This window comes from Caretta caretta, chromosome 9 (genome assembly GCF_965140235.1).
Source record: "Caretta caretta isolate rCarCar2 chromosome 9, rCarCar1.hap1, whole genome shotgun sequence".
In the NCBI taxonomy this organism is placed as follows: Eukaryota; Metazoa; Chordata; order Testudines; family Cheloniidae; genus Caretta; species Caretta caretta.
The window spans coordinates 50,688,293-50,704,540 of NC_134214.1; the positions used below are offsets into that span (position 1 = coordinate 50,688,293).

Below are 16,248 nucleotides of genomic sequence, written 5' to 3' on the forward strand. Positions count from 1 at the left end.
TGGCTCTTGGGGCAGAGCAGGGAGCCCTTTGCAGCCCCGCTGTCACCCATCTGACGGTGTCACACCAGCTGGGAGTGCCAGGGTCTCTGTTCTGCCCACAGGACTGCAGCCTTCCCTGCACTTTGCATCTGCAGGAATCCAGTGTCACTGGCTCTGTGGCCATACAGAAAGTCCTTTGCAGCTCTGCTGTCACAGCCCTGCTCACTCACTCACTCACCAGCCTGGAGCGTGGAAGCCATCTCTGGCAGGAACTGTTCAGCAGTTGGGCGGCCTCTCTGCAGCCAGGGGCTCATCCTCCTCCTTCCAGTCCTGGTTGGGGATCTTGGCATCCCACCACCAGACACATCAGGACTGGACAAACTAGAAGCCTGGGGCAGGGTTACCAGATAGTAACTGTGAAAAAATGGGACAGAGGGTGGGGGGTAATAGGCGCCTATTTCAGAAAAAGTCCCAAAGACCAGGACTGTCCTTTTAAAAACAGGACATCTAGTCACCCTAGCCTGGGGCCGTGGGCAGGCAGCACTGGCAGCAAAGGGCTGGCAGGTGTGACTGGGTGGCAGCGGGGTGCATGGCAGAGGCCCATGGCTGCCAGTCCCCTTAGCCTGCGCCAGCTACCAGAGCCACCACTCGCCCAGTCCACTTATGCTCCAAACAAATCCCCCAGCTGCTCACTGGCAGCCTCTGGGGTGGGGGAAGAGGGAGGCCTGGACTGCGCGTCCCCCAGCTCAGGCCTCGCATTTCTTGCAAGGGTGAGGCCTGGCACTACGGGACCCACTGCGTCCCCTTAACTCGGCCCTTTGGAGCACCCGCCCCCTGCGCTCAGACACAAGGCTGGGCGGAACCCTCCGTCCACTCGGCGCCCAACGACTCCTTCCCGCAGCGCCAGGACCACGGAGCTGGATTAACTAGGGGGGCCGGGGCTGTGGAAGCGGGGAGGCATCCGCGGGCCGGGCCCGTGCAGCGGCCGCGGGGGTGGAGTCTTGATGTCCCCCCTCCCTCCACCCCGGGCTCTCAGTCTCCAGCAGCCCCGCCCCTAGCGCGTGCGCCCGACGGACCCCGCAGCACCAGCGAGAGGGAGCTGCGCGCTGGGCCTGGGCGGCCTTTCTAGCCGCGCCGCCTGGCTCTCTATGGTGCGCTGCTGCCTCGGACGCGGCTGGCGGCGGCGGGGCGCGCTCCAGCTCCTCACGGCTGGCGGCTGCGGCCCGGCCGGGCATGGCGGGCACGGCGCTCAAGCGGCTGATGGCTGAGTACAAGCGTGAGTGAGCGGGCCGGGCCCGGCCTTCCCTCCCGCGCGGGGACCCAGCCGCTGCGGGGCGGGCTCGGCATCGCTCCCCCAGCTTGGCGTGGCACGGGGGCGCCGAGCTGCGGGCCGGGCCTGCGCGGGACAGGGGCTCCAGGCGAGGCTCCTGCCGCCGGCCCATGGGGCCTCTGTTGACGCGGGGCAAGGCGAGGCCCCTGAGCGGAGCCGTGGGGCAGCGCTCCCTGGCCGGTCCGCCCGCGGCTGAGGAGCGGCCCCTTCCCTGCCCTGCCAGGCGGGGAGGCCCGGGGTGCCAAGGCCCCCGGGAGAAGCTGGGGAGAAAGGAGCAAAGACGGTGGGGAAATGGGGTCAAAGCATACGGCTGTTTGGCCGCCATGTGAAAATCATCCTAGTTCTGAGCACGCTCTGCCCGCTTAACCAGGCGGGGCTGGTTGGAGACGTGACCTGTCGGACAAGCTGCCGTTGACTGTCACTGGACGTGTCCTTTTAAACAGCTGAGCTCGGGTGAAGCAACGTTGGTATTGTTCACATCTTTCCCAGTAGAAGGAGCAATGAGACTTTCACTTCACAGTTTATCCAGCGAAAGCCTCATTGCTTTCTGATGAATGATGGAAGAATCTGACTTCTGCAAATGCTGCAGGAGTACTGTACTTCAGTGTGCTGTGATGATTAAATGGCCCCCTTGAAGACTCCATCCTCAACCGGTATATAAAAAGCCCCGGACAATTGTGACTAGAAATCTTAACGATCTGACAGGAGTCTGACCCCAGACAAATGAGTTGCTTGTCTCAGGTTGTCTGCACTACAAATTACTTCGGTATAACTTATGTCACTCAGGGGTGTGAATAAGCCACCCACCGAGTCATGTAAATTACACTGACCTAAGCGCCACTGTGGACAGCGCTGTTTGTGTGAGAGAAGCTGCTCCACCCCCCCGCCAATTTAGCTACCACCTCTTGTGGAGGCAGGAATTATTAAGCTGATGGGAGAGCTTTCTCCTGGTGGTTTAGAGCTGTGGCTGCTATAGTGTAGACGTAGCCTCAGTCCCTTTCATAGTGTGGCGGTATCCATGTCCCAAAGCTGCATGATGACCAGGCACTTGTCAGGGCCGTTGTTGGCTCTCAGTGAGGATGAGGATTGTGTGGGCATGAAGAGTGAATTGCTCTGATCTCTTTTGTCTGCTGCTTATGGGCAAGAGTGAAGTCTATTTGTGCTTCTGTTGAGTTTGTTGCATCTGATAGTGGTTAAATTGAGAGCCCTAGATACCAAAGTTCCCTTCAGAAGCATTAGATATGCTTCTGATCTTGGGCGGGTGGAGCGGGGGAGGATTAGTCCCTGCTTGCATTTGGGAGCTTAGATGTTCCTCCTTTTAAGTAGATCTCCTAATTTAAAAAACTTGGGCGCTTCTGTTGTCTAAAACTTCTAACTGAACTTTGGTTCATGCAAATGTGAACTTAATAGCATTAAAAAGACTTGGGCATAATAGGGGTAGGCATTTGTGGCCAGGTCCCGGGGGAGCCATGCTGCGGTTGCTCAATTAGGGCAAACTGCAAAGAATAGTGCGGCAGTCCCCCAGATTGGTGGTTATTTCAATACTTAGTTCCACCAAGATAGCAACAAAACACTTCTATAATACCTTACTGGTTACCCAGAAGCCAAAATGCAATTCCCTTAAAGCAACACAGCCTTTGGCTTCCACCCAGACAGCCAAGTCAAATATGATGAGGATTACTGAAAATCTTGTTCATCATATACAAAGTTCTACCAATCCCAGATGATCAGCCATATTACCCATCAAGTTAATGGATATTTCAGATCTTACACAAATACACGCTTACAGCCAATCCTTTAGTATCTAACATCTAAAGGTTTTATTTATAAAAAGAAAGAAAGAGGTGAGAGTTAAAATTGGTTAAAGGAATCAAATAAATACAATAATTGCAAAATTATTGGATTAGCTTTAAAGCAGTGATGGCATAAACTGCTAACTAGTTAAGTCTCTGGTTGTTCCCAAGTAATTGGAAGGTCCTCAGTACCTTGGTTATAATGCTCCCATTAGTATAAATCCATAGTTCAGAGATCAGAGCAGGAAAGAGGCAAAATGGAGCTGTTTCCAGGGCCTTCTATAGCTTCTGCCATGTGGGGGGAAACTTCATTGTCTCAAACAAAGCCTTGGCATAGTTTGTGGAAAAATACAGGAACACAAGATGAAGTTTAGTACCACAGGGTCTAGTCCAGAGGTGAGCATACTATGGCCCGCGGGACCGTCCTGCCTGGCCCCTGAGCTCCTGGCCTGGGAGGCTAGCTCTTAGCCCTTCCCTTGCTGTCTCCCCTTCCCTGCCGCCATGCGGCACAATGTTGTAGGCGGTGGGGCTGCAGAGTCCAGCCTGACCTGATGCTCTGTGCTGCGTGGCGGGGCTGCCTGTCCTGGTGCAGCCGTGCTGCCAACCACCGGTGCTCCAGGTAGCGTGGTAAGGGGGCAGGGAACGGTGGGGGTTGGATAGAGGGCAGGGGAGTTCAGGGGGTGGTCAGGAGTGTGGATAGGGGATGGGGCAGTCAGAGGGTGGGGAATAGGGGTTGAATGGGGGCAAGGGGTGGCAGTCAGGAAGGAGAGGGGGAGTTGGATGGGGTGGCGGGGGCTGGTTAGGAGGCAGGGAGCGGGGGGGTGGATTGGGCAGGGGTCCTGGGGAGGGCAGTTAGGAAGGAGAGGGGGGGTTGAATGGGATGGTGGGGGGCAGTCAGGGAGAAGGGGTGTTGGATGGGGCAGGGGTCCCATGGGGCAGTCAGGAATGGGAGGAGGGGTTGGATGGGGTGGCAGGGGGCAGTTAGGGGCCGGAGGTCCGGGGGCGGTCAGGGGACTGAGAGCGGGGGACAGGGGATGGGACAGGGGGGCCATCAGGGAACAGGGGGGGCAGATGGGGCTGGAGTCCTGGGGGGGGCTGTCAGGGGGTGAGAAGCGGGGGGGGGTTCAGATGGGGGCGGGGGCCTGTCTGTTTGGGGAGGCACAGCCTCCCCTAACCGGCCCTCAATGCAATTTCAGAAACCTGATGCGGCCCTCAGGCCAAAAAGCTTGCCCGCCCCTGCTCTAGTCACATGCCCTTGCATGAGTCAGAGCAGCCATTACCCGTACACTAGATAGAAGGTCCTCAGGAATGTCCATTAGATGGGGATAGGCTTCTTCTGTGGCCTGTTGTGTTCGTTGGTGGGCAATCACTCAAACTCCATTCACAATGTGCTGGCTAGACTTGATGTAAACTGCATTGTGGGTGTTTAGATTCATAGATACTAAGGTCAGAAGGGACCATTATGATCATCTAGTCTGACTTCTTGCACAATGCAGGCCACAGAATCTCACCCACCCACTCCTGCGAAAAACCTCTCACCTATGTCTGAGCTATTGAAGTCCTCAAATCTTGGTTTAAAGACTTCAAGGAGCAGAGAATCCTCCAGCAAGTGACCCGTACCCCATGCTACAGAGGAAGGCGAAAAACTTCCAGGGCCTCTTCCAATCTGCCCTGGAGGAAAATTCCTTCCCAACCTCAAATATGGCGATCAGCTAAACCCTGAGCATATGGGCAAGATTCACCAGCCAGATACCCAGGAAAGAATTTTCTGTAGTAACTCAGATCCCACCCCATCTAACATCCCATCACAGGCCATTAGGCCTATTTACCATGAATATTTAAAGATCAATTAGTTACCAAAATCATGTTATCCCATCATCCCATCTCCTCCATAAACTTATCGAGTTTAATCTTAAAGCCAGATAGATCTTTTTCCCCCACTGCTTCCCTTGGAAGGCTATTCCAAAACTTCATTCCTCTGTTGGTTAGAATCCTTCATCTAATTTCAAGTCTAAACTTCCCAATGACAAGTTTATATCCATTTGTTCTTGTGTCCACATTGGTACTGAGCTTAAATAATTCCTCTCCCTCTCTGGTATTTATCCCTCTGATATATTTATAGAGAGAAATCATATCTCCCCTCAACCTTCTTTTAGTTAGGCTAAACAAGCCAAGCTCCTTGAGTCTCCTTTCATAAGACAAGTTTTCCATTCCTCAGATCATCCTAGTAGCCCTTCTCTGTACCTGTTCCAGTTTGAATTCATCCTTCTTAAACATGGGAGACCAGAACTGCACACAGTATTCCAGGTGAAGTCTCACCAGTGCCTCGTATAATGGTACGAAAACCTCCGTATCTCTACTGGAAATACCTCGCCTGATGCATCCCAAGACCGCATTAGCTTTTTTCACAGCCATATCACATTGGCGGCTCATAGTCATCCTATGATTAACCAATACTCCAAGGTCCTTCTCCTCCTCCATTACTTCTAATTGATGCATCACCAGTTTATAACTAAAATTCTTATTAATCCCTAAATGCATAACCTTACACTTCTCACTATTAAATTTCATCCTATTACTATTACTCCAGTTTACAAGGTCATCCAGATCCTCCTATATGATATCCTGGTCCTTCTCTAAATTGGCAATACCTCCCAGCTTTGAATCATCCACAAACTTTATTAGCACACTCCCACTTTTTGTGCCAAGGTCAGTAATAAAAAGATTAAATAAGATTGGTCCCAAAACCGATCCCTGAGGAACTCCACTGGTAACCTCCCTCCAGCCTGACAGTTCACCTTTCAGTAGGACCCGCTGTAGTCTCCCTGTTAACCAATTCCTTATCCACCTTTCAATTTTCCTATTGATCCCCATCTTTTCCAATTTAACTAATAATTCCCCATATGGCACGGTATCAAATGCCTTACTGAAATCTAGGTAAATTGGATCCACTGTGTTTCCTTTGTCTAAAAAATCTGTTACTTTCTCAAAGAAGGAGATCAGGTTGGTTTTGCACGATCTACCTTTTGTAAAACCATGTTGTATTTTGTCCCATTTACCATTGACTTCAATGTCCTTAACTACTTTCTCCTTCAAAATTTTTTCCAAGACCTTGCTTACTACAGATGTCAAACTAACAGGCCTGTAGTTACCCGGATCACTTTTTTTCCCCTTTTTTAAAAATAGGAACTATGTTAGCAATTCTCCAATCATACGGTACAACCCCATAGTTTACAGATTCATTAACAATTCTTGCTAATGGGCTTGCAATTTCATGTGCCAATTCCTTTAATATTCTTGGATGAAGATTATCTGGGCCCCCTGATTTAGTCCCATTAAGCTGTTTGAGTTTCGCTTTCTACCTCAGATGTGGTAATATCTGCCTCCATATCCTCATTCCCATTTGTCATGCTACCATTATCCCTAAGATCCTATTTAGTCTTATTAAAGACTGAGGCAAAGTATTTGTTTAGATATTGGGCCATGCCTAGATTATCCTTGACCTCCACTCCATCCTCAGTGTTTAGCGGTCCCACTTCTTCTTTCTTTGTTTTCTTCTTATTTATATGACTGTAGAACCTTTTACTATTGGTTTTAATTCCCTTTGCAAGGTCCAACTCTACTTGACTTTTAGCCTGTCTCACTTTATCCCTACATGTTCTGACCTCAATAAGGTAGCTTTCCTTGCTGATCTCTCCTGTTTTCCACTCCCGGTATGCTTTCTGCTTTTTCTTAATCACCTCTCTGAGATGCTTGCTCATCCAGCTTGGTCTATAACTCCTGCCTATGAATTTTTTCCCCTTTCTTGGGATGCAGGCTTCCGATAGCTTCTGCAGCTTTGATTTAAAGTAATCCCAGGACTCCTCTGCCTTTAAATCCATAAATTCTTCAGTCCAATCCCTTTCCCTAACTAATTTCCTTAATTTTTGAAAGTCAGCCCTTTTGAAATCAAAAACCCTAGTAGCAGATTTATTTTTGTTAATCCTTCCGTTCAGTTTGAACTGAATTAGCTCGTGATCACTTGAACCAGGATTATCCCCTACAACCATTTCTTCTATGAGGAGCAAACACATTTGAAATATAGGAACATAGTCAATATTCATAACTTCAGATACAAAAATAATATATGCATACAAATAGGAGAACCATATTCAGCAAATCATAACTTTTCCATAGATACCTTACATGACCTACCGTATAAACTCGTTCATTAGTCCATTCGTTTATAAGCCGACCCCCCAAAATGGATAGGTAAAAATGGCAAAAACTGTATGACCCTTTCATAAGCCAACTCTGTATTTCAGGGGTTGGCAAACTTTGGCTCCTGGCCCATATGGGTAAGTCGCTGGTGGGTCGGGACATTTTGTTTACTTGGAGCATCTGCAGGCATGGAGCCCCTCAGTTCCTAGTGGCTGCAGTTTGCTGTTCCCAGCCAATGGGAGCTGCGGGAAGCAGCGCGGGCCGAGGGACATGCTGGCTACCACTTCCCGCAGCTCCCATTGGCTGAGAACGGCGAACTGTGGTCAAAGGGAGCTGAGGGGCTCCGTGTCTGCGAAAGCTCCAGGTAAACAAAATGACATTATATTAGATATTCAATTCAATAGAGCTTAAAATTGTCAAATTTTGATGTAGACCCATTGATAAGCTAACCCCGCTCTTCAATGCTTCACTTTTTTACCAAAAAAATTTGGCTTATGAACGAGTATATACGGTACTTTGTATAAGATTTGCTGTATTTATATAACAATGGTAGCCACAATGGTCATATTTTAATCATATAACATCAGAACATTCTTCGTGTATTGTTTGCACAGCTCTGCCAGTACATCGCAGTCATGACCTACAACATATGCTATTCCAGTTCTGAGTCTTCCTTGAGAAGAGGCATCCGAACTGTAATTGAATGTAGTCTTGTGAACAATTAATGTAATCTATAGCAATTAATTTACTGTGCAATGATTTCACCTATGGAGACACGAGCAGAAAAGTTTGGCACACTGTGTATCCCAGCTTCCCCGACGTTCTAAGTGATGTAGTTTATTATCAAAACTAAGTTCCTCTTGGAAAATTATAACCATAAGTCTGATATGTTTTCTCTCCGAGGCATGTAATTGTCAGTCCTTGTAGACCATTAATTGATCTGTCTTCTAACATTTGAACAAACATAGTTAAACTGCTTATGCAGACAGTAACTCTCCTAGCTAGCCTCTTTTTTGTTAAGCTTTTGTTCCAAAAAGCAGAGGTAAATCTAGACCATAAATACTCTTCATGCCTTTTGCTGATGTTTTATGCTAATGATGTACAAGTGAACACCCAATTATAGCTGTCCTCTAGTATTTTTCTTTAGCCCAAAATAGTTTTCAAAAGTAAAAATATAGTAAATGTTTGTTCATAATCTTAAAGTTAGATCCCCTTATTGTGCTTTTTTGCTTTTATTGGATGTGGATTATTAGCTAACTAGTGTGTAAACTGAAATTAAGAGAGACTGCTCTGGGGAAAGCTTTTTATGAATATATACTTTTCTCACTACTTTAATCTGATTTCTCCCCTCCTCCCAATAATTTGTTCCTAATTATGACAGAAATACCTGTTTGGCGTTTGGCTTGTTTTTTTTTTTCTAGTGTACTATCTCTGAAATTCTTTGATTTCTTTTATTATTATTTTTAATTTTGTTTTGGTCCCTTGACTTTTTTGTATTGAGATCTAGGCCTTGATACTTCAAACACCAGCATGCTTATCTTTACTACTGAGAGTGGTCCCATTCATGTCATAGGGTAGTGAAATGTGTGCATAAGTGTTCGTAGGATCGGGGCCTTAATCTGATTTTTGTAAAGTAGTAACTTCCCTTCCAGCATCTCTGGTCTTGTAAAAGAAGTTAAATCATTCCTTTTTTTAGTTTAGTCAGTTGTCTGCTAGAATAGTGCAGTTATACTCGAGCTGGTGCTTTATTTACATCTGTACTTAAGGTTGCATGAGCATTATAATCCTTTGTTTTCAGTTTTTCATAATGTTCAGGGACTTCAATATGTTGGGCTGAAATTTTTCCAGAAATGGTCTCTGCCTGTGTATGTATTTTTTTTATAGTTTAATTAAAAAAATTGGTTGCCATTTCTGAATGAGCAAGTAAAAGATGACAACAGCAAACTTTCCCCATTTTTATATGTTGTAAATAAATTCTTGAAACAATTTTTTAAAGAGCTCTATGACAAAATGGCTGGGGTAGAGAGTTCAAAGTTTTGTATGGCAATGTTCCTTTTTGAGTTCTGGTGAACATTTAATTTTATTTGGCAGATAGGAGGGTTTCCAAATTTTCTATGTATGCAGGTAAAATTTTTAAAAACCTATATTCTATGCAAAGCTGCATGTATGCGTACTGGGAAGATGCACGTTTTCTAAAGAACACTGCCTCATTAACTGTGTACGTTGAATGAAGCTGAGATCCTGTTCCATTCTCTGCATGTTGGTTTAAGCCGTTACAATTTTTTTGCCCTGTGTGTATGTCTTTCGCTGCTTTGGAAAACTATGGGCTTGGCTACTCTTGTGAGTTACAGCACATTAAAGGAGCCCCGGGCGCACTAGCTCAATACTCGTCCACACTGGAAGGCACATGGAGCGCTCTGACTCTGCGGCTGGCCCGTTCCTGGTACTCCACCTCGGTGAGTGGAATAACGTTTGTTGTGCCCCCGCTGGAGCGCCACGGCGCCAGTGTGGATGCCCTGGTCTGTTAGTGCGCTCTGATCGGCCTCCAGAGGTGTCCCACAGTGCCTGTCCTAGCCACTCTGGTCATTACTTTGAACTCTACTGCCCTGCCCTCAGGTGACCAACCGTCAGACCCACCCTTTAAATTCTCTGGGAATTTTGAAAATCCCCTTCCTGTTTGCTCAGCCAGGCGTGGAATCCTCTCGGCGAACCTTTCCAGATGACTATGCCTCCGTGCACCAGACGATCCCCAGTATGGAGCAATGGCGAGGTGCTGGACCTAATCGGTGTTTGGGTGGAGGAAGCTGTCCAGTCCCAGCTGCACTCCAGCTGTAGGAATTACAATACCTTCAGGCAGATATCAAGGGACATGATGGAAAGGGGCCACGACTGGCACGCACTGTAGTGCAGGATTAAAATGAAGGAGCTGTGGAATGCCTACCACAAAGCGCACAAGGCAAACAGCCGCTCCGGTGCTTCCCCTGCGACCTGCCGTTTCTACAAAGAGCTGGACGCGATACTTGGGGCTGACCCCACCTCCACTCCGAGTACCACCATGGACACTTCAGAGCCCAGTTCAACAAGGTGGGAGGAGGAGGAGGAGCAGCAGAGTCGGAGCGAGGGTGCTGAGGCAGAGGAAGACACCCTGGAATCCCTAGATGCATGCAGCCAGAAGCTGTTCTCAAGCCAGGAGGAAGGTAGCCACTCGCAGCAGTCGGTGTCGGGGGAAGGACAAACACCAGAGGAGGTTCCCAGTAAGCGGCTTTTATTTTGGGAAGGAATTTATTTATTTGCGGGCTCTTGGGGTGAGGAGGGTTAGGGCTGCATGCATGCCTAGATGCGGAATAGGACCTTGGTGTGCTCTCTCTCACATCTTGGTAATCTGTCTCAACGATCTCTTCAAAGATCTCATCCAGAACTTGGGAAATGTGCTTGCACAGGTTTCTCGGGTGAGCCACTGTGTTCCTTGTCCCAGTAAAGCTAACTTGTCCTCGCCACTGTGCCGTGAGGGGCGGGGGGACCATAGCTGCGCACAGGCAAGCTGCATATGGGCCAGGGCGGAATCCGCATTGGAGTAGAAGACCCTCCCTTGCTTCCCAGGTCACCCTCAGCAGCAAGATATCCAGGACTAACTCCTATGGAAAATGTGGGGGCAGTGTTCAGTATAGGGGCCCCCTGCCGCTGTTGGCTCTCCCCAAGGCACAGAAACCCAGAGGACAATACAGCTGTGAAACAATCAGTCACGCTTGACCCTGTGCTTACTCACCATTTTGGGGCTTCTGTGGGTTATGTGCGCTCACTTTAGGACGGGCAAATTATGCAATTGTGTAGACTGTGCTTGCCCTTAAGTATGAGGGAATCATTGCTCTGTCTGGTGTGAACAATGCTGCCTCTGTTAAGTGTTGCATTTTGCCTTTGCAGATGCAACCTTGAGATCTCAGCCGTCCATGTTATCACCAGCCGAAAGACTCCAAAGAATCAGAAAGAGCCAACGTAGAAGCAAGGAAGACATGTTGCATTAAGTAATGCAGCATTCAAGTAATGAAAATCAAAAAGTGCAGGAGTGGCGGGACAGGGAAAGGAGGATCAGCCAGCAGAATGAGGACTGCCGGCACAAAAGCGCGGTGCTCCGGCAGCAAAGCACGGATCGTCTGATAAGCATAATGGAGCGCCAAGCGGACTCGATCCAGGTGCTTGTAGCCATGCAGGCGGAGCACTACTGTGCCTGGACTCCCCTCCCCTCCCCCCCCGCAGCCCTTGTCCCAAAACTCTTTCCTTTGTGCCCCCATGTCACCTCCAACCCACTGTCCCCAACATCCGGGTTCTTACCGCCACCAGCTGCCTCCAACACCTGTAGCTTCACCACCCAGCCCTGAAAACTACGACTCTTACCCACTGCACTCAACCCCCATCACCATGCAGTATAGCCATCCTGAAGTGCAGCACTCATTGCACAGTACTCCAAAGAGGAAGGCTGAGTATGATAACAGGACAGATGCAAATCTGTGGTTGTACCGTTCCCCACCCCACCCCCTTGCCCTGTCTGTTTCACAAGCAGTTGTTTCTTTTCAATAAATGGATTTTTTGGCTTTGAAAATATTCTTTATTATTGTTCCGTGGTTGGGCACTGTCATAAACATACAGCTAAGGGTAGCGTAAAATCCCTCCTTTACCTGTAAAGGGTTAATCAGTTCCATTAACCTAGTTGGCACCTGACCAGAAGCACCAATGGGGAAAGAAGATACTTTCAAATCTGGGGGAGAAAGGTTTTTGTTTGTGCTCTTTGTTGTTCTCTCGAAGACAAAGAGAGAGACCAAGCAACTAATCCAGCTCCTACTAAATGATACATCAAAAATTACAGAAATAGTAAGTAATAGCAAGGAAATGCATTAGAGTATCTTTTGTTTTAGCTTGTGAATTTTCCCTATGCTAAGAGGAAGGTTTATTCCTGTTTCTTGTAACTTTAAAGTTTTGCCTAGAGGGGAATCCTCTATGTTTTAAATTGTATTACCCTGTACAATTACCTTCCATCCTGATTTTACAGAGGTGCTTGTTTTTCTTTATAAAAAAGTTCTGTTTTTAAGAATCTGATTGGGTAAAGGGATTTGGGGGGATATTTTGGGGAAACAGGAACTCCAAGTGGTTCTTTGTCTAACTCACTTGGTGGTGGCAGCGATACCGTCCAAGGACAAGGAAGAATTCATGTCTTGGGGAAGTTTTTAACCTAAGCTGGTAGAAATAAGCTTAGGGGGTCTTTCATGCGGGTCCCCGCATCTGTACCCTAGAGTTCAGAGTGGGGAGAGAACTCTGACAGGCATTAAAGTCAGAAATTTCAGGAAGTTAAGACACTACTAGGCTGACAGGAGAGCTGCTCCCATTGGCGTGGTTAACCCACCTCTGCGAGAGGCGGCAGCTATGTCTTTGAGGTAAGCCTTCCTGTCGACATAGTGCTATCTACACCACGGGTGAGGTTGGTATAACTGAATTGCTCGGGGTGTGTGTGTGTGTGAATTTTTTTACACCCCTGAGCAATATAGTTATACAGGTGTAATTTTATAGTGTAGACCTGGCCTAAATATCCTGGATTTTGTGCTGTGTTAAATCTGAAATTGGTTGAATGTCATTTTTGAGGAAAAGCATTTTTTTGGTTGAAGCACGTGAGAGTTGGTAGATTGGAATCCTCTTCCTGGGGCTGGTCTATGCTACAAAGTAAGGTCGGTTTAACTACATTGCTCATGCCATGTGCGATGTAATTAAGCCGATCTAAGCCTTGGCATAGAGACTGGTAGGAATTCTTCTGTCAGTCTAGCTACCGGCTCTTGGAGAGGTGGATTTACTACAGCAGTAGAGGAATCCTTTCCATCTCTGTAGTGTCTACATTACAGTGCTACTATGGCGCTGCTGCTGTAGCATTTCTAGCATAGCCATATCCCCAGCTTTGCCAGTAATGTGCTATCTGATCTTAGGCAGCTCTTTACACTCCTGTGTCTGAATTTCCACATCTGTAAAATGGAGGTTCTTTTATATCATTAGAACCGTAGAACTGCAAAGTAGTCGTGTTTAATATAAGAAAGTATTTCCTTTTAAAAATTGAGGCATTTAACCTGTGGAATTTATTACCACTAGATATAATGGAGGCCAAGGGCCTAGTAGGATTAAGAAAAAAATTAGACATTTATATGGCAGAGAACATCTATGGTTACGTTAGACAGGATTTAAAAAAACAATTAGAAGAGATATAAGCCTTTATGCTTCAGGACATAAGCCAACCTCATTTCAGTTTGCATGCTCTTGCAGTCTGTTCTTAAAATTGGAAAGTTTCCATCTGGAGCAAAAAGAAAAATCCAGCATTGCAGCTGGACAGGTTGTGGTTAGCTGCTGCTGCTCATTAAATAAAGAGATAAATATTTAGGCAAGGCCCCTGCAGCTGGTTAACATGGTTAGCATCAAAACCACTGCTTTGAAAATGCCCCTTCCTTTCCTAAACATAGTATTTGGGGCTTTTCCTAGTCAGTTATTGAAACTCAATCCCAAGAGAGAATGTGTTCAAAAATGTAGGAAATTGCGTCATAAAACACTTAAGCTTATCCAAGTAATGATAATGAATTCACTTACCACGAGGGAACTGTAATAAATAGGATGAGTGAGTTCAGGACAGAGAATGTTTCTACCATCTCTAATAGAGGCTATAATAGCAGGGTGGATTTGATTTAAATCAAACTGATTGAAATCATGATTTCAATCACGAGTCAGGAAGACTTGATTTAGTCATGGATTTCTACATAAAAGTGCATTCTTGTTAGTTGTTATAACCTTAATACATATGCTTCACAACTCAGAGATAGATGTAGGTTTCATTTTTAGAAGGTACACACTATACATTTTTAAGTGATTTATTTTGAGAACTTTTCAGATTAGTTTTACAGCTATATCAGAAAATGAATGATTGTTTGGTTATCTCATTTATCAAAGGTAATTGAAGCAGATATTTATGAAGTCATTGGGAGGTGAACTATCTCCAATTCAATAGGTTGATCATTAATATTTGGAGGATTTTCTTGCCATGCTATATTAGGAGATCACCAGACAGACATTTAGATTATTTAACTGAAACAACAATGTTGTGTATTCTGGATTTTTTGTCTTCAACAGCAAACATATAATATTATAATAAAACAAGCATATGAATTTTTTAATTTAAATATTCATGTTTTTTAAAATCAGGTTTGTTTTGGTTAAAATTGTTTTTAACTAAAATAGTTAAATGAAATATTTTTTAAAAAAAATTAAATCGACTGTCAGCCAGGTCAACACGAGAAACTTAAAATATTGGCTTCTGCAGCTAACTCAGTTCTCTTCACCGTCATTTTCCTGTTTGTTCATAATCTGGAGAAGAAGCTTTCCTGCTTTTTCAGGTCCCAAAAGATTTCTCAGTTTGGAATGAATTAGTCCAAAGGAAGAAAATATTTTTCTACACGGGCAGAAGAAGCTACTGTTGTTACAAGTGAGATTATCACTTCAACAGTCTCTGAATCCAAGTGCTTAAGTGAGTTCCACCAGTTCACTGGTGTGACTTTCTTTAAAACATCATCAGCAAACATATATTTCTTGAATGGTTCATCCTTAGCTCTGAAGTTTATTATAGTTGGCATTATGGAGAGATGATTGCTGGATGTCCATGTGATAGCCAACTCCTCTTCTTCAGTAGTTAAGGTTTGACCCTCGTATCGAGTATTGAGACTATTTGCAAGAAAATGAGCTGGAGATAGTGCTTGTCCCATTCGTTTTTTTAATGCTTGTAATTAACTCTGTCATTGCATATTTCTCTTTTTAAGATCTCACTCAATTCTTCCCAAATTTCAACAGCATCAGCAATAAAACAGCTATTTCCATGCATTTTGTTCAAGGCTACAGAAATAGGCTTCAGGATACTCAGCATGTGTTCAACATTTCTCTTAAGCCCAATGTTGGGAACTTCGGCTGTGACAGTGCCGTCTATCTTTTTACAATTTTGTTCACAAACTGTCATCAGATTAGTCCAATTCTTGATATAGTGCTCAAAATAGTCCACTACTGAGTTCCATCGCGCACCTTGTGGGAGAGTTATCTTGGTTCTTCCGCTTTTTTCAGAGCAGCTGCTGCAAAGTGGTTGTTACGGAAGTATTTTGCCAAAAACATTAGCCTTTATTTCTGGAACACTGAAGTCTTTGGCTAGGGGGTGCATCAAATGAGCACTGCAAATGTATATTATCATCTTGGGACTCTCTTCACAATAATGTCTTCTCACTTTGTATACATTTGCAATATTGTCTGTGACCAAGCTGCATACTAGACATTTGAATTTTTTTTTCAGCGTTTGTTATAGCTTTTACTGCTACTTCTTGTAAGTATTCTGCAGCGTATGCATTTCCTGATCATAGAATCATAGAATATCAGGGTTGGAAGGGACCTCAGGAGGTCATCTAGTCCAACCCCCTGCTCAAAGCAGGACCAATCCCCAACTAAATCATCCCAGCCAGGGCTTTGTCAAGCCTGACCTTAAAAACTTCTAAGGAAGGAGATTCCACCACCTCCCTAGGTAACGCATTCCAGTGTTTCACCACCCTCCTAGTGAAAAAGTTTTTCCTAATATCCAACCTAAACCTCCCCCACTGCAACTTGAGACCATTACTCCTTGTCCTGTCCTCTTCTACCACTGAGAATAGTCTAGAACCATCCTCTCTGGAACCACCTCTCAGGTAGTTGAAAGCAGCTATCAAATCTCCCCTCATTCTTCTCTTCTGCAGACTAAACAATCCCAGTTCCCTCAGCCTCTCCTCATAACTCATGTGTTCCAGACCCCTAATCATTTTTGTTGCCCTTTGCTGGACTCTCTCCAATTTATCCACATCCTTCTTGTAGTGTGGGGCCCAAAACTGGACACAATACTCCAGATGAGGCCTCACC

At 45.9% G+C, this 16,248-nt stretch overlaps 1 protein-coding gene and 1 long non-coding RNA gene across 3 annotated transcripts in view; both read left to right on the plus strand.

The window, feature by feature from the left end:
• Positions 1 to 1,066: 1,066 nt before the first annotated feature.
• UBE2G2 (ubiquitin conjugating enzyme E2 G2) overlaps positions 1,067 to 16,248 on the plus strand; it is a 56,768-nt gene continuing 41,586 nt past the window's right edge. The window contains exon 1 of one of the 2 annotated variants that reach the window (XM_048863765.2): positions 1,067 to 1,255. In XM_048863765.2, the coding sequence (XP_048719722.1) occupies positions 1,213 to 1,255 (43 nt within the window). In that variant the 5' untranslated portion in view covers positions 1,067 to 1,212. Of the gene's footprint in view, positions 1,256 to 1,842; positions 1,963 to 16,248 lie in introns of those variants that run through there. The other variant, XM_048863766.2, reaches the window with a different exon arrangement.
• LOC142073195 (uncharacterized) lies at positions 4,257 to 11,899 on the plus strand. Its single transcript, XR_012669920.1, has 3 exons — positions 4,257 to 9,758; positions 9,988 to 10,556; positions 11,224 to 11,899. It is a non-coding gene; the product is annotated as an uncharacterized LOC142073195 (long non-coding RNA).